Source organism: Sphaerodactylus townsendi, linkage group LG13 (genome assembly GCF_021028975.2).
Source record: "Sphaerodactylus townsendi isolate TG3544 linkage group LG13, MPM_Stown_v2.3, whole genome shotgun sequence".
NCBI classification, from domain to species: domain Eukaryota; kingdom Metazoa; phylum Chordata; class Lepidosauria; order Squamata; family Sphaerodactylidae; genus Sphaerodactylus; species Sphaerodactylus townsendi.
The window spans coordinates 53,851,842-53,875,121 of record NC_059437.1 but is presented as its reverse complement, the minus strand read 5'-3'; the positions used below and the strand labels follow the sequence as shown (position 1 = coordinate 53,875,121).

Below are 23,280 nucleotides of genomic sequence, written 5' to 3'. Positions count from 1 at the left end.
AACCTCCCTAAGGAAAATGCACCAGTGTTGGAAGGCACACATAGAAACACCTTTAGGAAGGGGTGTGGTCTGAATCGGAACGGACCACATATGAGGCAATTGGTTTGTATTTGCTGTATTCCCTCGAATAAAACAGGGAGCCAGAACAGTCACACGTCTGGTCAAGAGAAAGCTGTAGAAATGGAGAGATTGTTTTCTAAAATTAAGTGTGTCCTAATTAAAGTCTATTAATACACTGGCCAGGCTTTTTCAGAGATACGTTTTTGAGTGTAGAACTTGACACATTTTTCCATTTTAAAATTCCATCTCTGCTGTCACTCAAAATACCCCATCTGTTCCCAGCGTTCTTGGGAACAAGAAACAGATCATTGTCGAGAAGAGCTTTCGCTTTGGCCAGCGGATTCAGCACTGGATTTGTTGGCTTTCCAGGTTTTCGGCGGGCGCAAACGAACGGCCGTGGTCGGATAGATCTTGTTCCTAATGTTTCACCTGCGAGGCGAAATGCTAGAATCCATGATCTCTGTTTCCTGCTCAAAGGCTGGGAATAAACTCTTTCTTTCAGAATCAGATGAGTGTTCAGAGGAATTCCTAATTGCAGGGACTGCAGGGGACAAGAGTTGGAGATGCTGTTATGATAGAGATACTGTTGTGATAAACACTTGGGAGATACTGTTGACAGAAGCTGAGCCATCTCCCCCTGCCACACACGCACAGCTGCCCACCCCTCAGACAGAGAGTGCCTTCCACAGAGTTTTTGCGAAGTTCAGATTTCCAGACTCAGCCTAGGTTACTGTCAAGCCCTGGAACTGAGACCAAACAAGACTCTGGAACTGTCAGTTCAAAAGACTTAATTGGAAAGCATCAGTGGCTAGCAGATGAAAAGCCAATCCTAAATTATCTTTTCCCAAACCCCAATATATCCATCCCGCAGTGCTCGTTCCCCCTCTCCTCTTTTCCCGCGCTGCCCAACTACAAAGGAAAGCTGTGGAATGGTGAGACAGAACTCCAAGGGGGTAGAAAATGTTGACAGAGAGAAATTTTTCTCTCTTTCTCACAATACTAGAACCAGGGAGCATTCACTGAAAATGCTGGGGGGAAGAATTAGGACTAATAAAGAGATGCTTTCTTCCCGCAACGTTGATTGGTGTTTGGAATTATGCCAGCGACTGGACGGGGTGATGGCCCATAACCCTGGATAGCTTTAAAAGGGGCTTGGACAGATTTATGGAGGAGAAGTCGATTTATGGCTACCAATCTTGATCCTCTTTGATCTCAGATTGCAAATGCCTTAGCAGACCAGGTGCTCGGGAGAACCCAACTTGAAAGCCCGCGCAGAAGACCATTGCTTTCCATCCATCCTACATAGCAGGCTCTTGATGGCACCCTGGATGTGGCCACTGCGCAGTAGCAAGGAAAACAGGTTCAGATGGGCTCAGTTACCTGATCCAGCTGGCTTGTTCTTATGTTCTTATATTCCAAGGCCGAAGGAAGAGATGAGCAGCCATCTGGCCTGGGCACCCCTTCCTGTTTCTGCTAAGCAGAAAAGGAAGTCACTTTCCATCCAGACTCCTCGATCCCCCTCCCAGGTGCAGAAAGACTCCCCTGATGCCAGGTTCCCGCCTGACAGTCACACTGCTTACCGTATCACATAAAGGCTCTCTTCTCCTCTTCTAGGTTTCGAAATGCACAGAGTGAGCTGACAGGAGTTTTCCCTCTCGGTGGAAAACAAGGCTGCTCAACGAAAGCAGCAAGTTGATCTAACAAGTTGGTATAACAGTTAGTGCGGCAAAGGCTCGAGTTAGGAGCTACTAAGCATTTCAAGGATGTTGCTGATGCTGCTGATGGAACAATAGGTTGTTGTCAAAAAACATCAACTAAGAGCTATTTTGAAGACCTTGCAACCAGTGGTGGGATCCAAAAAATTTAGTAACAGGTTCCCATGGTGGTGGGATTCAAACTGTGGCGTAGCGCCAATGGGGCTGGGCGGGGAGCAACAGGGGCGTGGCTGGGCATTCGAATTGGACGGGGCATTCCTGGGAGCGGGGGGGGCTGTAGCAACGGAGGCGCCAGCCACTGCGCCAGTCCTTAGGCGGGGAAGCGACGAGATACACGCAGGCGCATGAGCTGCCACGCACGCCGGTGCACCTCCTGCTAGACTGCTTCAAGTTCTGCCGCCTCCTGCTAGACTGCTTCAAGTTCTGCGCACTACTGCTGGGAGGAGAGGCGTAACTAAGGAAAAAATCACGTGGCAAAACCACCAATTAGTAACCCCCTCTCGGCACACACAAATAATTAGTAACCTACTCTCAGGAACCTGTGAGAACCTGCTGGATCCCACCTCTGCTTGCAACTTGGTCACACATGCGTGAAATGGCCTGCTATTGAATCAGAACATTTATCTAAATTTCGGTGCAGGCAGAGGCAGAGAAGCTGGAATATAAAGTGTTAATCCTTCCCAGAACCTGAGAGTGTGGCAGGCTGGGAGTGGGTGGAATTTTAGAAGGAGAGCTTCAGACAAGATTTGAAGGAGTTCAATTTTGGGTTCCAGAGACAGCAGAATGTTTGGTGTCTGTAAAAGACCTGTGGTTTTGAAGGGAAGGGAGCATTGGGGAAAGAAAGACCCTACTCTAGCCAGGAAGGAAATTTACTTCTAGGGCAGGGGTCTGCAGCCTGTGGCTCTCCAGATGTTCATGGACTACAATTCCCATCAACCCCTGCCAGCATGGCTAATTGGCCATGCTGGCAGGGGCTGATGGGATTTGTAGTCCATGAACATCTGGAGAGCCGCAGGTTGCAGACCCCTGTTCTAGGGGAAGAATTCCCAGCTCAGGTTCTTAAAGATCTAGTTCAGTGAGAAAATAAATATTACTAAGGAACGACTCTGAAAAAAAATCCCAGACTTGTCTTATTCAGAAGATTTAGCTGTTTGGTACACATTTATTTTTTGTTCAAAACTGCAAGCATCCCTAGAGGCTAGAAGCAGCCCTAATCCACGACAGCTACCATGCTCTTTTGCAGCTTCTTTTCATCACGATGAACACACACACAGAGAAGAACTTCCAACAAATTCAGAGCTGAGCCACAAGTTTGCAAGGCTGTTTTTAATAGTCATCTTCAAAAGTAAAGGGGCTGTGAGGTTGAAATGCAAATCTGGATTACTCGGTGCAAACAGCCTGAAGTGCGTTCAATTGGCTCCTCTTGGCGTGCCCTTTCCCACTGTACCCGCCCTCTAATATTTTCTACACCCTGAAAAGGTTTACAGGTGTCTCCGAATTACAGAATATTGGAATAACTGTAATTCCACGTGCGACCCATTTATTTTGTTATCACGGATCGGCTCGTCAATTAGAAAGCGCGAGGTGAAAAGCACCAAACTTCTGTTGCCTCAGATAATGTGCCTTCTACAAAAGGCAGGAGAGTTAAAGGGGAGAAGCGGGAAGGCATCGGCTGTTCTTGCGAGAGACTCCCACAGGTTTCCAGAGGCGCTCCCGCCTCTCAACCCGCTGTGTAGGCTTTGTGCATAAAGCCTCTTTTGCAGGAGGCTACAAAGCAGCCTACGTTCAGCCACCAAAGGGAATCAAGAGTAATGAGTTTGTAACGTGATTCCAACATTGGTTGAGTCATTAACAAGGGTGTGAGAAACGGTTTATATTCTTTCCAAGCTTCTAATTTTAGACATAAGAAGGCAAGTCACAGTTTGACGCCGATGCCTCCCCAGCACTGGGCCGCTGCACTCAGGGCTCCTATTCAACGAGGAGCGCAGAGAGCACAAAACAGAACAGGCTTTTTTAACCTCCACGGGGGCCACTGGGGGTGTGCCCTTGGGCCAGTTTCTACAGCAGCACGCACCCCCGCTCCCCAGCCCAGGGGCAAGCAGGCCTTCGCTCAGCAGGGAGACTGCCTCACTGCATGCCAAACCACTGCTCTTGGTCAGCCCACTGGGCGGCCTCGCTGTCGCTGCCTTCCAAATCGCCTTCTTCCCCGCTCCCTTCCATGTCGTCCACGTCTTCCTCCTGGGTAGCGTCGGTGGGACTTTCCTCTTTTTCCATTTTTTGCATCCCTTCCAGCGACTTCTGATCGTTGGGATCCAAACTAGAGGAACAGGAAACAGAATGACAGCATGAAGTGGAGAAGTTGTAAGTGGGTGGGGTAGAAGCAGCTGCCCAGCTCGGACTCCTTTTCTGAGAGATCCGTCTCATCCAGCACACTCTCTTTTTGAACTATGACCATCTGGCAGACGATACAGGTCTATAAAAATTAGGACAAAGAGGCTTAGAGACAGCTTCTACTCTAGAGCCGTGGCTACGCTGAACTCCGGGGCTTCGTGTTGATGTGTTTGGGGCTGTGTAGGGATGGGTGGAGGAAGGGGAAAGTGCGGATGGGGTATGAGTCTGAAATTGTGTGCATCGAGGAATGCTGCTGTAAATTTTCGTTGTGCGTGCACAATGACAATAAAATGCTTATGCTTTGGGGGCGGGGGTGTATTTAGTTTCACTTGCAGCCTCTCTCCCCCACCCCCCCACTTTCCACTCCAGAAAACCAGGTGAAGAACCCCTTGAGCTCTGAGGAGGAAATGGCTGCCACGAAACTGGGATTACTCCATTACAATCTTGCACAAATCTTGGATTTGTTTTTGACTTTGGACATACTTCGGTCCCTAAAACTGTTGATCGCACGAAAAGACAACTTTCTAACAACTTCTTCAAAGGAGCAACACAAGATATACTGTGTAATATACAGAGAGCATAAGCAGGCATATCCACACAGCTCAGCCCCACTTGAAATACATGCAACTAAACAACTTCAAGGTGCTCTGTTTCAGCAGAGGTAAGAACAAGACGGCAAACGACTTAAAAGAAGGCACAAAAACTCATGTGATTTTAACTAGCTGGAACATTTGGGAAATGATCCAATTGACTTCATCTAGCCCAGTGATGGACAACACCGGAACCGGAGATTGCCCAGAGTACAGCCTAATCCCACTTATTTATGTAGCAAAGTGCCGTTACACGACGAATAACCTGAATACTGAGGTTTAGTTTAGAACAAACCGGTTGGCTCCCTCTTCCTTCGCCCCTCCAGCTTGAGAGGGCCAGCCTGCTCTAGCCACCAGCAAGTCCCATGCCCACTGCTCTGTGTCTCTCCAGCATCTCAGCCTCCTTCCCCCGCCCCCCAGACAGCAGCCACCCGGAGCACAGGCACCAGGCCCACCAGCCGAGTCCTCCCTGCTCACCGCGAAGGTAATGCGAACATTGTTAACTCAGAACGTGGTGCCGGAGCCAGCGGATCTAGCATGTGTAATGTGTGTCGCGGGGGGGGTGGGAAATGATTTTCCGCTCCCCACATGATAAACTCTGTGCGTGTGCCCACAGAGAAGGCTCCGAGTGCCACCTCTGGCACCCGTGCCATAGGTTCACCATCAGCCTCTTCACAAGCCAGCTTCCTTGGGGCAAAGCCATTTGCTACAAGTAAGAATCTTCAAGAGTGAGAATCTCCAAGTATGTAGCTTTCCAAACTATTCAAGAGTTTCCTGTTGCACACAAGGATACAAAGATTGTAGACTACTGAAGAAGAGTCTCTTTAGCAGGGAAGACCAGAATCTCTGCATCTTTTAGGAGCATTTTTAGACCACTCTGCAGGCAAGCAAGAATACATACTTGTAACGACAGAAAACTTGGTACGTTTTACAACTACTGGAAGATGATATCTCAGCCTTGTAATTTGTAAGCATCTAGGGTCCCAACACCTGTCCTACAACAGAAACTTGTGGTTCTCATAAAATTACCTTAGAGCGATACTATACTGGTCCATGGCTTCTTGATACTCATTAACAGCCACCAGGAAATCCCCTAGCATCCGATGCAGAATGCAGTCACTCTGATTGGCCAGGGCGTTCCTCAGCAAAGCAATTCCATCTTCATATTTCTGTTCTCGGCCTGTCAAAAAGAACAGCAATTTAACGTGTTTTTTTAACCACAAAAATCAACACCTTTTAGAAGGACAGAGTAACACCATGGAAGCTTGGTTAGCCATGCACAGTTTAAGGTGGGTATTTCCAGCTAAATGACAAACTCCTTCTAAATTGTTCTACCGGGCTTTTGGGGGAGCCGGCCGCTGAGCCCACCCCTCTTGTTGCCCTGCGCATTGGCTATATATTTGACCATCTGCCAACCCCCTCCCTCCCAGGGTTTGACCACTGGGGTCTGATACCAGACGTCTCTCATGATTAATCACCTACTGACGGTCACTGCTGCTATAGTTTTATAGTTTTAAGGTTTTGTATTATTTTAACTGAGGCTATTCAATTTGTTTTATTGTGTTGTTGTTTGTTGTTGTACACCGCCCTGAGCCCTCCGGGGGTAGGGCGGTTTATCAAATCGAATGAATGAATGAATGAATGAATGAATGAATGAATGAATGAATGAATGAATGAATGAATGAATGAATGAATGAATGAATGAATGAATGAATGAATGAAGACGCCGGCAGGGGAAACTAAGGGAAATAAGAAGGCCGGCAGCTGGAAGCCAGCATCAGAGCTGAAGAACCCAGGAACTGTAAATCGTAACAGAGCTATTGTTTGTTTGGAAGATTCTCTTTCGAGCTCCAAGATGGGTGAGTGCGTGATGGGAATCTGCACCTAGGGACATATTTATGCTCACAGAATAAACTGCTTAGACAAGAGCCACAAAGAAAGACGACTTACTGAGCAGCTCAGCCTTCTTCACCACGGCTTTGATATAATCAGGTCTCTGTGTCAACGCTTTGTCCAGCAGTGTCTTTGCTTTCTCCTGTGCGACGGGATCTTCCAGGCAAACGGTTGCCAAGAGAGTCAGTGTCTGTGCGTTGGCTCCCAGGGTTTTGTAGACGTTATTTGCCATGACGGTGGCTTCACGCAGACCGTTGGATGCCAAGTAGCACTCAATGAGGCCTGAGGAGCAGAGGATAGAAAGTCATTTGTTCTCCTTGCAGAAGAGAGCCGTCTTCACCCCAGAGCTAATCCATAATAAGAGTGAGCAACGCATTTGGCTTAAAGATACCCACATTCACTGAAGCGATGGCCAAAGAATTTGGCCCAATTCAAGAAGAAGAAAAGTTTGGATTTATATCCCCCCTTTCTCTCCTGCAGGAGACTCAAAGGGGCTTACAATCTCCTTGCCCTTCCCCCCTCACAACAAACACCCTGTGAGGTAGGTGGGGCTGAGAGAGCTCCGAGAAGCTGTGACTAGCCCAAGGTCACCCAGCTGGCGTGTGTGGGAGTGCACAGGCTAATCTGAATTCCCCAGATAAGCCTCCACAGCTCAGGTGGCAGAGCTGGGAATCAAACCCGGTTCCTCCAGACTAGATACACGAGCTCTTAACCTCCTACGCCACTGCTGCTCCCAGACTTTAGAAACGGACCTTGCATTGTAAGGAATCAAGGGCAGTCGTCATATTTTTACAGGATTGTGGAATATAGAGGCAATACAGTTTACATGGCTGTAAAGTTTGGATTTTGCTGGCATTCTCAGCTCCTCCCACCAACCCCTAGCTTTCCAAATTCATAGGACACATGTTTCCTGCTGTATTTGGAATACTTCTCAGCCAGCTATTACCCTGCAGGAAACTCCATTCTATCACGAGGTCCAATATTTGTGCCTTTCAGAAGTCACTGTCGCTACGTGCCTTCGTAGCAGTCCAACCGGCAAGGGGCGAGCCGGATAGCCTCGCGGAAGTGGATGATCGCCTCTTGCACTCTGCCCATGTTCCGAAGAGCCGCGCCTTTCAGCAGGAGAGCCTGCACGCTGTTGCTGTTCAGCTGGATGGCTTTGGCGCCTAAGTACAAGGCCCGGGAGTAGCGTTTGCTGTAGAAGCTGTGACACCTGCAGAAAGAGAATGGCCGTGTTGCTCACCTTCTTCCTTCCTCGGCAACCAGCCAGGCAGTTCTTCAGCCACAGCAGAACACGCAGTCCCAGCTCATTGGTGATGAGGGCCAGGTATGACATACCTTCGTGACCGTCTCGCCCCATATGTCCCGGGTAGGCCTCTGCGGTCGGCAGAAGGCAAATTTACTGGTGGCCCCCGGCCCCTCCATGATGCGGCTGGCCTCTACCCGGGCCAGGGCTTTTACGGCCCCGGCCCCTGCCTGGTGGAACACTCTTCCATCAGGGGTGCGGGCTCTGCAGGATCTTGGTGAATTCTGCAGGGCCTGTAAAACAGTTCTGTTCCACCGGGCCTTTGGTGAGACCAGCCACGGACTCCCCCTCTAGGATGCTCTTGTGTTGCGTGCCATTATTGGTACGCCTGATACCATCTAATTAGCACTGTCCCCTCCCGGCCTTGGGATCGGGCGCCACATATACCAAATCTATTTACTAAAACATCTACGGCCGCCCTGCCTTTCCTCGTGGTTCAAGGCAGCAACTGTTGGAATGCCTGGACCTCTCGCACTAAGCCTTAAGAACATAAGAAAGAGCCTGCTGGATCAGACCATCTAGTCCAGCACTCTGCTACTCACAGTGGACCACCAGATGGCTTTGGGAGCTCACATGCAGGATGTGAAAGCAAAGAATGATACTGCTATTGCTGTTTCCAGGAACAGCCTGATGCTGCTAAAGGCATTTGCAATCTCAGATCAAAAGGTTGAACGTATTTTTGTTGACAGGCTTCTCCTCCATATATGATGTCCGAGCCCCTTTTAAAGAATACCGATGGTTGGACGGGCCATCGCGGCATCAACAGCGGCAGCATAACTTTAACCACCAATCCGCAGCGTTGCATGAAGAGATGTTTCGGTACGAATTCTTCCCCCAGCATTTTCAATGCTTGTGCCCCCTGGATTTCGCGTGTGACGCCAGAACTTCAGTTGAATCTACGACAGTGGTTCTACGTAGACTTATTTGGCCTACTGCTTGCTTTCCAGAAAAAAATATTACTTAAGCGCCCCCTGGAAATTAGCACCGTTACGTTTTGTTAATAGCAATTAAACAGAAAGATACGTAGCATGGTCGAACATATTTATACCAGCGTCGATCACTGCGCCCCTGGTTATTTACCGCGCATACGAGGGGGCGGTGGCACCCACTTTGGGAATCACTGATCTACAACCTTCAAGCAGATCAGGATATGTGCCCCGAGGCTAAGCCAGCCGCCTGAAACTTAAAAGTAGCCAACCAAGAACTTGCTTAAAGGGGCCTTGGACTTTGCTTGACAACTATAAAGGATATTGCACAACGGTAGGGAGAAGCAACACATTACCCTGATACCACCCAAGGCTCCGCGTGCTGGTCAGAAATATTGAAGAGACGGCAGCCTAGATTCTCCACATCCTCCAGGCGACCCTCCCGGGCTAACAAATAACCATAGACGTCCATTCCTGAAGGAAGAATGGCAATTTGACTACAAGGTTCCAATTTTAGACTTTTAAAAAAGCTATTAAGAAAAAACCCCACATGACCCAGCAAGAAAAAGAGCATTTGTACAACTGCAATAGTAAGTAGGAAAAATAAGGATTTTGTCCCCAGATATTCACTAAAGGTAGAAGTGTTTACATTTTTATATGCACTCTCATACGTGCAGCCTTCGAGTCTCTTTTATGTTCAAAACTTAACACTAAAACTTGACACTAATGGGCTAGATATCATTTTAGACAGGATCACACACAAACCTAATAATATTCTTGAGCTAGAACAGCAAAATACTATTGCACTAGGCAGCAAAATACTACACTTAATACTTGTGATGAATCAACTATAAATTGTTCTTCAAATGGCAACAATCAAATTACACTTATGAAATTCTCACACACACACACACACACACACACACACACACACACACACACACACACACACACACACACACCCTAATTCTGAACATGACCCCGGAGTGGAGAGATGAAAAAAAATTCCACGCAATTAGGCTATGTACAAAAAACAGGATGTACTACAAACCAAGGGGAACTCCCTCATTTTGCAGAAAAATAACAAAAAACCAGGTGTATATACATGTGTGTATTGTTTTAAAAAAGCAATCGTCCCAAACAAACTAACAGCCAGTGTGCCTGCGTACATACACAATGCAGCTTTAAAAAATGCCAACTGAGATCTCACAACATCACAGCTGGCACTATGGGGTTGCCTAGCAACACCACATAAGCATGCATTCTTAAAAAATAGGGAAGGCAGAGAGGTAAAGGGAGAAAGCAACAGCAGAATGGCAGGGGGGGCGTGGCCAGAGAGAGGAAGGGGGACTGCAGGAAGCAGAGGCTACAGGGAAAGGAGGATGAAAAGACAGCAGGGGCAGCATTTCGTGCTCTTGCCATGGGATATACATTGGATTATTTCGATAGCGACTTGTTTCCTTCACTGCAAGGAGCACCAGGGCAAAAAGGAAAAGAATGATCAAGATGAATGCCATCATTTTGTCAAAGGCTTTCACGGCCGAACTCAACTGACCTACCAGGCCACGGCCACACAGCCCGGGAAGCCCACGACAACCAGGTGTGATTTTGGTTTAGTTTGTCGTTCAACCTCAGTTATGTTACAAACACTGCAGTGCAATTAACTTGGACGCACAAAAGATTCTAGCAGACTTCCCAGAGACTTACGCTGCGTTCTGGACCGGGCGGCGTAGGCGGATCCAACATCCTGTAAACCTGTTCAAATTTTGGAGTACATTCTTGGTGTCACCAGCTCTGAAATAAAGGTCTGCCAGACTCCCCAATATATCAACGTTGTCCCTCAGGAGCGACTTTTTCTCTAGAGAGCTTTGTCGAGGGAGAAGAACAGACAGAAAATTAAATCACAACGGTGACCAGCAGTGTAAAAAACAGCTCCCCGAAATCTGACTGTTAGACAACTTTGGCGCTGAAAACAATAACAACCCAGAAGGATTTTTTTCAGCACAAAGGGGATAATAAAAAGGAAAACGAGCAGGTATGTGCATTTTCTAAGTATCCCAAAAGGAAAGCGTCTTTGTCCTTCACAAGGGAGGACCTAACCCTGTAGCTCATACCGGAACGCGAAGATGCAATGGATGTGGCGTGATTAATAAACCAGATAATGGCGATAAATAAATAAATAAAGTAGTTGAATTAAGTTAAATTCAGGGCTTTCGGCGGCTCTAACATGACTGTTTCCAGAACAGTAAGGATGAACTAACACCTGGATATCTAACTTTCATTAAAATTCAGCAGCAATTAATGCTGAATTAAACAACAAGGTTGTGTAAAACGAGACACACAGGCACCCGATCTAAAAGGCCAAAGGAGAAGGGCGAATTTGCAGGGCCCAGGATGGAATCAGGGCCCTACAAGGATCGAAAAGGCAGCTTAGTTCAGGACACCGGATGGAACCGGCCATAGAACCGCGAGCCAGCCCCTCGAAAAGCCCGGTGGAATAGCTCCGTCAGCATTCGACACGGCGGAATTCACCAAGGTTAACGCGTTGCCCGAACGGCGTGGACGTTGTTTTCGACCAGGCAGGAGCCAGAGCCGTAAAGAGCCAGGCCCGGGTCAAAACCAACCGCATGTCGTCACAGGAACCAGGGATCACCAACAGTTCTGCACCCGCCAGTTGACCGCCAGTGGCCCTGCTGCCGTAGATCAGGTTGTTGCGGTGCCGTAGCGAGGGCTGATCGTCAGCTCGAACGTTGCGAACGCGTATGCAAATGCGGTTGTCCTCACTTAAAAGCAGAGGAGTCGGGTGGTCTGCTTAGCTGTGCTTTTTCCTTCGGGCCTGCTGAAATTCTAGGGCGAGGCCGGTCAGTCCTCAGTACGATCCAACACTGGGAAAGTTAAGCCTTCCTTTGCAGCCAATTGTACTCCATATTTTAAAGTTACACATGTACGTGAGGAAGCAAGCTTGTTTTCTGCTGCTCCAGAGACTAGGACCAGGAGTTCAAGGCGAAGGAAAAGAGATTCCACCTAAACATCAGGAAAAACTTCCTGACAGTCAGGGCTGTTCGACAGTGGAATGCACTACCTTGGGGGGGGGGGGAGTCTCCTTCTTGGGAGGTTTTTAAAGAGAGGCTGGATGGCCACCTGTCAGGGGTGCTTTGATTGAGTGTTCCTGCATGGCAGGAGGTTGGACTTGATGGCCCCTGTACGTATATAAACCCATACTATGCATCTGTATTTTGGATAGCATTTAAACTTAGAAGCAATCAAAAATTTAGAGCGCAACTTAGTATTGTTGAAGTGTCTCATCCCACCGGAGAGCGAGCTATGGGCTTCACGACTTGAGGAAAACCGATAAAAACTCCGCCAAGATACCCGCTTAACTTCGTCCTTCAAGACAGCTGGTTTGGTTTTAGCCCGCCCCCCCACTTCTTACCAGATGGTGTTGATTGCTCTAGTGTTATCTCCGGTATGTACAAATGCATATGCTTTGATCCACACTGAAAGCCAGTCTAGGGTTGGGATACTCTGAATCACGTTCATTGTCATGGAGGCAACTTCTGCACCTTTTACTGAGAGTGACAGCAAACCTAAAAAAGACACAGCAGTAGCTGAGAGGGGTAATTCTGTCACCAAGGAAACAACAGGCTCCACTATAGGGTACAACAGTGATGGCAAACCTATGGCACGGGTGCCAGAGGGGGCACTCAGAACCCTCTCTGTGGAGCGCACAAAAACAGGACTTCGGTCGCTGCGGGAGGAAATCACCCCCCCCTCATCTAAACTGGCCTGGGCACTGGACTCGATTACGGATATGTACCTAAAAGACCTACTGGATTTTGGAAAAGCAGTATAGGTAACCCTGTTAAGCGCTGTTAAACCCCACTGATTTTTCATACAAAGGACTTCATTGGGATGTGGGGGTAAAGCTCAGTTGCTGGCAATGGGGCTTGCTTCTGAGTAAACCCTCCTAGGGTCGTGATTCACCCGTTTGAAGAGTTGCATGGTTGCTTCAAAGCAAAGCCAACTACTACCACCAAGCTTGCTCCCGAGTAACGCATGCCTCAGAGCCAACCATTTTTTCTAAACTAAAACCTCAGTATTCAGGTTAAATTGCGAGATTTGGCACTTTGGTGGACGGAAGTGGGTTTTGGGTTGCAGGTTTTGGCACTCGATCTCAAAAAGGTTCGACGTCGACTGGGGTACCAAACCGATGTTCGGACCGTCATTCATATTTGAGGGATCTTGTTGGGGAGAAGGGGGGTGTCTGAGCGAAACTTACCCGGCTGTACACTAGGTATCCTCACTACCCTTACCGGTCCCAGGAAAGAAAGCTTGAAGAGTATTTTGTTGCCACTCCTGAGCGGGGGTGGGGCTGGCAGCACCCCATGTTTTGGAACCCGTCCACATTAAGAATATTCAATCCTACAAATGTGTTTCAATCACACCTTTTATGCTTGCAAGAACATCTAAAACAACGTCAACAGCAATTATGGATGGGAAGAAAAATGGCTACCTAGGATGGCATCAAGGGCTAATGGACACTGCCTCAGAACCTCCTTGTAGCTCGTGACAGAGGAACGTTCTTGACCCGCTTTCTTGTACAAATTGGCCAGCATCATGTTAATCTGAAATCCACAGAAATCCAGTAATCAGGACAATAATACAATGACAAGAGACTTGGCTGGGCAACGAAGACGGGCCCTGGATGTCCTCATCCTAGCTCTTTCGAAAGGAAAATGTCACAGAGGTTGGAACAAATGTATCCCCTCCATCCGTGGTGGCGAACCTTTGGCACTCCAGATGTTATGGACTACAATTCCCATCAGCCCCTGCCAGCATGGCCAATTGGTGGGGGGGGGTGGGGGGGGGGGGGGGTGGGGGGGGGGGGGGGTGGGGGGGGGGGGGGATGGGTGGTGGGGGGGGTGGGGGGGGGGGGGGGGGGGGGGGGGGGGGGGTGGGGGGGGGGGGGGGGGGGGGGGGGGGGGTGGGGGGGGGGGGGGGTGGGGGGGGGGGGGGGTGGGGGGGGGGGGGGGTGGGGGGGGGGGGGGGTGGGGGGGGGGGGGGGTGGGGGGGGGGGGGGGTGGGGGGGGGGGGGGGTGGGGGGGGGGGGGGGTGGGGGGGGGGGGGGGTGGGGGGGGGGGGGGGTGGGGGGGGGGGGGGGTGGGGGGGGGGGGGGGTGGGGGGGGGGGGGGGTGGGGGGGGGGGGGGGTGGGGGGGGGGGGGGGTGGGGGGGGGGGGGGGTGGGGGGGGGGGGGGGTGGGGGGGGGGGGGGGTGGGGGGGGGGGGGGGTGGGGGGGGGGGGGGGTGGGGGGGGGGGGGGGTGGGGGGGGGGGGGGGTGGGGGGGGGGGGGGGTGGGGGGGGGGGGGGGTGGGGGGGGGGGGGGGTGGGGGGGGGGGGGGGTGGGGGGGGGGGGGGGTGGGGGGGGGGGGGGGTGGGGGGGGGGGGGGGTGGGGGGGGGGGGGGGTGGGGGGGGGGGGGGGTGGGGGGGGGGGGGGGTGGGGGGGGGGGGGGGTGGGGGGGGGGGGGGGTGGGGGGGGGGGGGGGTGGGGGGGGGGGGGGGTGGGGGGGGGGGGGGGTGGGGGGGGGGGGGGGTGGGGGGGGGGGGGGGTGGGGGGGGGGGGGGGTGGGGGGGGGGGGGGGTGGGGGGGGGGGGGGGTGGGGGGGGGGGGGGGTGGGGGGGGGGGGGGGTGGGGGGGGGGGGGGGTGGGGGGGGGGGGGGGTGGGGGGGGGGGGGGGTGGGGGGGGGGGGGGGTGGGGGGGGGGGGGGGTGGGGGGGGGGGGGGGTGGGGGGGGGGGGGGGTGGGGGGGGGGGGGGGTGGGGGGGGGGGGGGGTGGGGGGGGGGGGGGGTGGGGGGGGGGGGGGGTGGGGGGGGGGGGGGGTGGGGGGGGGGGGGGGTGGGGGGGGGGGGGGGTGGGGGGGGGGGGGGGTGGGGGGGGGGGGGGGTGGGGGGGGGGGGGGGTGGGGGGGGGGGGGGGTGGGGGGGGGGGGGGGTGGGGGGGGGGGGGGGTGGGGGGGGGGGGGGGTGGGGGGGGGGGGGGGTGGGGGGGGGGGGGGGTGGGGGGGGGGGGGGGTGGGGGGGGGGGGGGGTGGGGGGGGGGGGGGGTGGGGGGGGGGGGGGGTGGGGGGGGGGGGGGGTGGGGGGGGGGGGGGGTGGGGGGGGGGGGGGGTGGGGGGGGGGGGGGGTGGGGGGGGGGGGGGGTGGGGGGGGGGGGGGGTGGGGGGGGGGGGGGGTGGGGGGGGGGGGGGGTGGGGGGGGGGGGGGGTGGGGGGGGGGGGGGGTGGGGGGGGGGGGGGGTGGGGGGGGGGGGGGGTGGGGGGGGGGGGGGGTGGGGGGGGGGGGGGGTGGGGGGGGGGGGGGGTGGGGGGGGGGGGGGGTGGGGGGGGGGGGGGGTGGGGGGGGGGGGGGGTGGGGGGGGGGGGGGGTGGGGGGGGGGGGGGGTGGGGGGGGGGGGGGGTGGGGGGGGGGGGGGGTGGGGGGGGGGGGGGGTGGGGGGGGGGGGGGGTGGGGGGGGGGGGGGGTGGGGGGGGGGGGGGGTGGGGGGGGGGGGGGGTGGGGGGGGGGGGGGGTGGGGGGGGGGGGGGGTGGGGGGGGGGGGGGGTGGGGGGGGGGGGGGGTGGGGGGGGGGGGGGGTGGGGGGGGGGGGGGGTGGGGGGGGGGGGGGGTGGGGGGGGGGGGGGGTGGGGGGGGGGGGGGGTGGGGGGGGGGGGGGGTGGGGGGGGGGGGGGGTGGGGGGGGGGGGGGGTGGGGGGGGGGGGGGGTGGGGGGGGGGGGGGGTGGGGGGGGGGGGGGGTGGGGGGGGGGGGGGGTGGGGGGGGGGGGGGGTGGGGGGGGGGGGGGGTGGGGGGGGGGGGGGGTGGGGGGGGGGGGGGGTGGGGGGGGGGGGGGGTGGGGGGGGGGGGGGGTGGGGGGGGGGGGGGGTGGGGGGGGGGGGGGGTGGGGGGGGGGGGGGGTGGGGGGGGGGGGGGGTGGGGGGGGGGGGGGGTGGGGGGGGGGGGGGGTGGGGGGGGGGGGGGGTGGGGGGGGGGGGGGGTGGGGGGGGGGGGGGGTGGGGGGGGGGGGGGGTGGGGGGGGGGGGGGGTGGGGGGGGGGGGGGGTGGGGGGGGGGGGGGGTGGGGGGGGGGGGGGGTGGGGGGGGGGGGGGGTGGGGGGGGGGGGGGGTGGGGGGGGGGGGGGGTGGGGGGGGGGGGGGGTGGGGGGGGGGGGGGGTGGGGGGGGGGGGGGGTGGGGGGGGGGGGGGGTGGGGGGGGGGGGGGGTGGGGGGGGGGGGGGGTGGGGGGGGGGGGGGGTGGGGGGGGGGGGGGGTGGGGGGGGGGGGGGGTGGGGGGGGGGGGGGGTGGGGGGGGGGGGGGGTGGGGGGGGGGGGGGGTGGGGGGGGGGGGGGGTGGGGGGGGGGGGGGGTGGGGGGGGGGGGGGGTGGGGGGGGGGGGGGGTGGGGGGGGGGGGGGGTGGGGGGGGGGGGGGGTGGGGGGGGGGGGGGGTGGGGGGGGGGGGGGGTGGGGGGGGGGGGGGGTGGGGGGGGGGGGGGGTGGGGGGGGGGGGGGGTGGGGGGGGGGGGGGGTGGGGGGGGGGGGGGGTGGGGGGGGGGGGGGGTGGGGGGGGGGGGGGGTGGGGGGGGGGGGGGGTGGGGGGGGGGGGGGGTGGGGGGGGGGGGGGGTGGGGGGGGGGGGGGGTGGGGGGGGGGGGGGGTGGGGGGGGGGGGGGGTGGGGGGGGGGGGGGGTGGGGGGGGGGGGGGGTGGGGGGGGGGGGGGGTGGGGGGGGGGGGGGGTGGGGGGGGGGGGGGGTGGGGGGGGGGGGGGGTGGGGGGGGGGGGGGGTGGGGGGGGGGGGGGGTGGGGGGGGGGGGGGGTGGGGGGGGGGGGGGGTGGGGGGGGGGGGGGGTGGGGGGGGGGGGGGGTGGGGGGGGGGGGGGGTGGGGGGGGGGGGGGGTGGGGGGGGGGGGGGGTGGGGGGGGGGGGGGGTGGGGGGGGGGGGGGGTGGGGGGGGGGGGGGGTGGGGGGGGGGGGGGGTGGGGGGGGGGGGGGGTGGGGGGGGGGGGGGGTGGGGGGGGGGGGGGGTGGGGGGGGGGGGGGGTGGGGGGGGGGGGGGGTGGGGGGGGGGGGGGGTGGGGGGGGGGGGGGGTGGGGGGGGGGGGGGGTGGGGGGGGGGGGGGGTGGGGGGGGGGGGGGGTGGGGGGGGGGGGGGGTGGGGGGGGGGGGGGGTGGGGGGGGGGGGGGGTGGGGGGGGGGGGGGGTGGGGGGGGGGGGGGGTGGGGGGGGGGGGGGGTGGGGGGGGGGGGGGGTGGGGGGGGGGGGGGGTGGGGGGGGGGGGGGGTGGGGGGGGGGGGGGGTGGGGGGGGGGGGGGGTGGGGGGGGGGGGGGGTGGGGGGGGGGGGGGGTGGGGGGGGGGGGGGGTGGGGGGGGGGGGGGGTGGGGGGGGGGGGGGGTGGGGGGGGGGGGGGGTGGGGGGGGGGGGGGGTGGGGGGGGGGGGGGGTGGGGGGGGGGGGGGGTGGGGGGGGGGGGGGGTGGGGGGGGGGGGGGGTGGGGGGGGGGGGGGGTGGGGGGGGGGGGGGGTGGGGGGGGGGGGGGGTGGGGGGGGGGGGGGGTGGGGGGGGGGGGGGGTGGGGGGGGGGGGGGGTGGGGGGGGGGGGGGGTGGGGGGGGGGGGGGGTGGGGGGGGGGGGGGGTGGGGGGGGGGGGGGGTGGGGGGGGGGGGGGGTGGGGGGGGGGGGGGGTGGGGGGGGGGGGGGGTGGGGGGGGGGGGGGGTGGGGGGGGGGGGGGGTGGGGGGGGGGGGGGGTGGGGGGGGGGGGGGGTGGGGGGGGGGGGGGGTGGGGGGGGGGGGGGGTGGGGGGGGGGGGGGGTGGGGGGGGGGGGGGGTGGGGGGGGGGGGGGGTGGGGGGGGGGGGGGGTGGGGGGGGGGGGGGGTGGGGGGGGGGGGGGGTGGGGGGGGGGGGGGGTGGGGGGGGGGGGGGGTGGGGGGGGGGGGGGGTGGGGGGGGGGGGGGGTGGGGGGGGGGGGGGGTGGGGGGGGGGGGGGGTGGGGGGGGGGGGGGGTGGGGGGGGGGGGGGGTGGGGGGGGGGGGGGGTGGGGGGGGGGGGGGGTGGGGGGGGGGGGGGGTGGGGGGGGGGGGGGGTGGGGGGGGGGGGGGGTGGGGGGGGGGGGGGGTGGGGGGGGGGGGGGGTGGGGGGGGGGGGGGGTGGGGGGGGGGGGGGGTGGGGGGGGGGGGGGGTGGGGGGGGGGGGGGGTGGGGGGGGGGGGGGGTGGGGGGGGGGGGGGGTGGGGGGGGGGGGGGGTGGGGGGGGGGGGGGGTGGGGGGGGGGGGGGGTGGGGGGGGGGGGGGGTGGGGGGGGGGGGGGGTGGGGGGGGGGGGGGGTGGGGGGGGGGGGGGGTGGGGGGGGGGGGGGGTGGGGGGGGGGGGGGGTGGGGGGGGGGGGGGGTGGGGGGGGGGGGGGGTGGGGGGGGGGGGGGGTGGGGGGGGGGGGGGGTGGGGGGGGGGGGGGGTGGGGGGGGGGGGGGGTGGGGGGGGGGGGGGGTGGGGGGGGGGGGGGGTGGGGGGGGGGGGGGGTGGGGGGGGGGGGGGGTGGGGGGGGGGGGGGGTGGGGGGGGGGGGGGGTGGGGGGGGGGGGGGGTGGGGGGGGGGGGGGGTGGGGGGGGGGGGGGGTGGGGGGGGGGGGGGGTGGGGGGGGGGGGGGGTGGGGGGGGGGGGGGGTGGGGGGGGGGGGGGGTGGGGGGGGGGGGGGGTGGGGGGGGGGGGGGGTGGGGGGGGGGGGGGGTGGGGGGGGGGGGGGGTGGGGGGGGGGGGGGGTGGGGGGGGGGGGGGGTGGGGGGGGGGGGGGGTGGGGGGGGGGGGGGGTGGGGGGGGGGGGGGGTGGGGGGGGGGGGGGGTGGGGGGGGGGGGGGGTGGGGGGGGGGGGGGGTGGGGGGGGGGGGGGGTGGGGGGGGGGGGGGGTGGGGGGGGGGGGGGGTGGGGGGGGGGGGGGGTGGGGGGGGGGGGGGGTGGGGGGGGGGGGGGGTGGGGGGGGGGGGGGGTGGGGGGGGGGGGGGGTGGGGGGGGGGGGGGGTGGGGGGGGGGGGGGGTGGGGGGGGGGGGGGGTGGGGGGGGGGGGGGGTGGGGGGGGGGGGGGGTGGGGGGGGGGGGGGGTGGGGGGGGGGGGGGGTGGGGGGGGGGGGGGGTGGGGGGGGGGGGGGGTGGGGGGGGGGGGGGGTGGGGGGGGGGGGGGGTGGGGGGGGGGGGGGGTGGGGGGGGGGGGGGGTGGGGGGGGGGGGGGGTGGGGGGGGGGGGGGGTGGGGGGGGGGGGGGGTGGGGGGGGGGGGGGGTGGGGGGGGGGGGGGGTGGGGGGGGGGGGGGGTGGGGGGGGGGGGGGGTGGGGGGGGGGGGGGGTGGGGGGGGGGGGGGGTGGGGGGGGGGGGGGGTGGGGGGGGGGGGGGGTGGGGGGGGGGGGGGGTGGGGGGGGGGGGGGGTGGGGGGGGGGGGGGGTGGGGGGGGGGGGGGGTGGGGGGGGGGGGGGGTGGGGGGGGGGGGGGGTGGGGGGGGGGGGGGGTGGGGGGGGGGGGGGGTGGGGGGGGGGGGGGGTGGGGGGGGGGGGGGGTGGGGGGGGGGGGGGGTGGGGGGGGGGGGGGGTGGGGGGGGGGGGGGGTGGGGGGGGGGGGGGGTGGGGGGGGGGGGGGGTGGGGGGGGGGGGGGGTGGGGGGGGGGGGGGGTGGGGGGGGGGGGGGGTGGGGGGGGGGGGGGGTGGGGGGGGGGGGGGGTGGGGGGGGGGGGGGGTGGGGGGGGGGGGGGGTGGGGGGGGGGGGGGGTGGGGGGGGGGGGGGGTGGGGGGGGGGGGGGGTGGGGGGGGGGGGGGGTGGGGGGGGGGGGGGGTGGGGGGGGGGGGGGGTGGGGGGGGGGGGGGGTGGGGGGGGGGGGGGGTGGGGGGGGGGGGGGGTGGGGGGGGGGGGGGGTGGGGGGGGGGGGGGGTGGGGGGGGGGGGGGGTGGGGGGGGGGGGGGGTGGGGGGGGGGGGGGGTGGGGGGGGGGGGGGGTGGGGGGGGGGGGGGGTGGGGGGGGGGGGGGGTGGGGGGGGGGGGGGGTGGGGGGGGGGGGGGGTGGGGGGGGGGGGGGGTGGGGGGGGGGGGGGGTGGGGGGGGGGGGGGGTGGGGGGGGGGGGGGGTGGGGGGGGGGGGGGGTGGGGGGGGGGGGGGGTGGGGGGGGGGGGGGGTGGGGGGGGGGGGGGGTGGGGGGGGGGGGGGGTGGGGGGGGGGGGGGGTGGGGGGGGGGGGGGGTGGGGGGGGGGGGGGGTGGGGGGGGGGGGGGGTGGGGGGGGGGGGGGGTGGGGGGGGGGGGGGGTGGGGGGGGGGGGGGGTGGGGGGGGGGGGGGGTGGGGGGGGGGGGGGGTGGGGGGGGGGGGGGGTGGGGGGGGGGGGGGGTGGGGGGGGGGGGGGGTGGGGGGGGGGGGGGGTGGGGGGGGGGGGGGGTGGGGGGGGGGGGGGGTGGGGGGGGGGGGGGGTGGGGGGGGGGGGGGGTGGGGGGGGGGGGGGGTGGGGGGGGGGGGGGGTGGGGGGGGGGGGGGGTGGGGGGGGGGGGGGGTGGGGGGGGGGGGGGGTGGGGGGGGGGGGGGGTGGGGGGGGGGGGGGGTGGGGGGGGGGGGGGGTGGGGGGGGGGGGGGGTGGGGGGGGGGGGGGGTGGGGGGGGGGGGGGGTGGGGGGGGGGGGGGGTGGGGGGGGGGGGGGGTGGGGGGGGGGGGGGGTGGGGGGGGGGGGGGGTGGGGGGGGGGGGGGGTGGGGGGGGGGGGGGGTGGGGGGGGGGGGGGGTGGGGGGGGGGGGGGGTGGGGGGGGGGGGGGGTGGGGGGGGGGGGGGGTGGGGGGGGGGGGGGGTGGGGGGGGGGGGGGGTGGGGGGGGGGGGGGGTGGGGGGGGGGGGGGGTGGGGGGGGGGGGGGGTGGGGGGGGGGGGGGGTGGGGGGGGGGGGGGGTGGGGGGGGGGGGGGGTGGGGGGGGGGGGGGGTGGGGGGGGGGGGGGGTGGGGGGGGGGGGGGGTGGGGGGGGGGGGGGGTGGGGGGGGGGGGGGGTGGGGGGGGGGGGGGGTGGGGGGGGGGGGGGGTGGGGGGGGGGGGGGGTGGGGGGGGGGGGGGGTGGGGGGGGGGGGGGGTGGGGGGGGGGGGGGGTGGGGGGGGGGGGGGGTGGGGGGGGGGGGGGGTGGGGGGGGGGGGGGGTGGGGGGGGGGGGGGGTGGGGGGGGGGGGGGGTGGGGGGGGGGGGGGGTGGGGGGGGGGGGGGGTGGGGGGGGGGGGGGGTGGGGGGGGGGGGGGGTGGGGGGGGGGGGGGGTGGGGGGGGGGGGGGGTGGGGGGGGGGGGGGGTGGGGGGGGGGGGGGGTGGGGGGGGGGGGGGGTGGGGGGGGGGGGGGGTGGGGGGGGGGGGGGGTGGGGGGGGGGGGGGGTGGGGGGGGGGGGGGGTGGGGGGGGGGGGGGGTGGGGGGGGGGGGGGGTGGGGGGGGGGGGGGGTGGGGGGGGGGGGGGGTGGGGGGGGGGGGGGGTGGGGGGGGGGGGGGGTGGGGGGGGGGGGGGGTGGGGGGGGGGGGGGGTGGGGGGGGGGGGGGGTGGGGGGGGGGGGGGGTGGGGGGGGGGGGGGGTGGGGGGGGGGGGGGGTGGGGGGGGGGGGGGGTGGGGGGGGGGGGGGGTGGGGGGGGGGGGGGGTGGGGGGGGGGGGGGGTGGGGGGGGGGGGGGGTGGGGGGGGGGGGGGGTGGGGGGGGGGGGGGGTGGGGGGGGGGGGGGGTGGGGGGGGGGGGGGGTGGGGGGGGGGGGGGGTGGGGGGGGGGGGGGGTGGGGGGGGGGGGGGGTGGGGGGGGGGGGGGGTGGGGGGGGGGGGGGGTGGGGGGGGGGGGGGGTGGGGGGGGGGGGGGGTGGGGGGGGGGGGGGGTGGGGGGGGGGGGGGGTGGGGGGGGGGGGGGGTGGGGGGGGGGGGGGGTGGGGGGGGGGGGGGGTGGGGGGGGGGGGGGGTGGGGGGGGGGGGGGGTGGGGGGGGGGGGGGGTGGGGGGGGGGGGGGGTGGGGGGGGGGGGGGGTGGGGGGGGGGGGGGGTGGGGGGGGGGGGGGGTGGGGGGGGGGGGGGGTGGGGGGGGGGGGGGGTGGGGGGGGGGGGGGGTGGGGGGGGGGGGGGGTGGGGGGGGGGGGGGGTGGGGGGGGGGGGGGGTGGGGGGGGGGGGGGGTGGGGGGGGGGGGGGGTGGGGGGGGGGGGGGGTGGGGGGGGGGGGGGGTGGGGGGGGGGGGGGGTGGGGGGGGGGGGGGGTGGGGGGGGGGGGGGGTGGGGGGGGGGGGGGGTGGGGGGGGGGGGGGGTGGGGGGGGGGGGGGGTGGGGGGGGGGGGGGGTGGGGGGGGGGGGGGGTGGGGGGGGGGGGGGGTGGGGGGGGGGGGGGGTGGGGGGGGGGGGGGGTGGGGGGGGGGGGGGGTGGGGGGGGGGGGGGGTGGGGGGGGGGGGGGGTGGGGGGGGGGGGGGGTGGGGGGGGGGGGGGGTGGGGGGGGGGGGGGGTGGGGGGGGGGGGGGGTGGGGGGGGGGGGGGGTGGGGGGGGGGGGGGGTGGGGGGGGGGGGGGGTGGGGGGGGGGGGGGGTGGGGGGGGGGGGGGGTGGGGGGGGGGGGGGGTGGGGGGGGGGGGGGGTGGGGGGGGGGGGGGGTGGGGGGGGGGGGGGGTGGGGGGGGGGGGGGGTGGGGGGGGGGGGGGGTGGGGGGGGGGGGGGGTGGGGGGGGGGGGGGGTGGGGGGGGGGGGGGGTGGGGGGGGGGGGGGGTGGGGGGGGGGGGGGGTGGGGGGGGGGGGGGGTGGGGGGGGGGGGGGGTGGGGGGGGGGGGGGGTGGGGGGGGGGGGGGGTGGGGGGGGGGGGGGGTGGGGGGGGGGGGGGGTGGGGGGGGGGGGGGGTGGGGGGGGGGGGGGGTGGGGGGGGGGGGGGGTGGGGGGGGGGGGGGGTGGGGGGGGGGGGGGGTGGGGGGGGGGGGGGGTGGGGGGGGGGGGGGGTGGGGGGGGGGGGGGGTGGGGGGGGGGGGGGGTGGGGGGGGGGGGGGGTGGGGGGGGGGGGGGGTGGGGGGGGGGGGGGGTGGGGGGGGGGGGGGGTGGGGGGGGGGGGGGGTGGGGGGGGGGGGGGGTGGGGGGGGGGGGGGGTGGGGGGGGGGGGGGGTGGGGGGGGGGGGGGGTGGGGGGGGGGGGGGGTGGGGGGGGGGGGGGGTGGGGGGGGGGGGGGGTGGGGGGGGGGGGGGGTGGGGGGGGGGGGGGGTGGGGGGGGGGGGGGGTGGGGGGGGGGGGGGGTGGGGGGGGGGGGGGGTGGGGGGGGGGGGGGGTGGGGGGGGGGGGGGGTGGGGGGGGGGGGGGGTGGGGGGGGGGGGGGGTGGGGGGGGGGGGGGGTGGGGGGGGGGGGGGGTGGGGGGGGGGGGGGGTGGGGGGGGGGGGGGGTGGGGG

General features: G+C 66.8%; 1 protein-coding gene across 1 annotated transcript in view; it reads right to left on the bottom strand.

Annotated features, from left to right (window-relative positions):
* Positions 1–5,781: 5,781 nt before the first annotated feature.
* Positions 5,782–23,280, bottom strand: part of ANAPC7 (anaphase promoting complex subunit 7) — a 20,990-nt gene continuing 3,491 nt past the window's right edge. Inside the window, 8 exon segments of the mRNA XM_048513867.1 lie at positions 5,782–5,936; positions 6,707–6,931; positions 7,666–7,862; positions 9,238–9,355; positions 10,603–10,650; positions 10,653–10,747; positions 12,315–12,468; positions 13,395–13,506. Coding sequence (XP_048369824.1) covers positions 5,782–5,936; positions 6,707–6,931; positions 7,666–7,862; positions 9,238–9,355; positions 10,603–10,650; positions 10,653–10,747; positions 12,315–12,468; positions 13,395–13,506 — 1,104 coding nt within the window.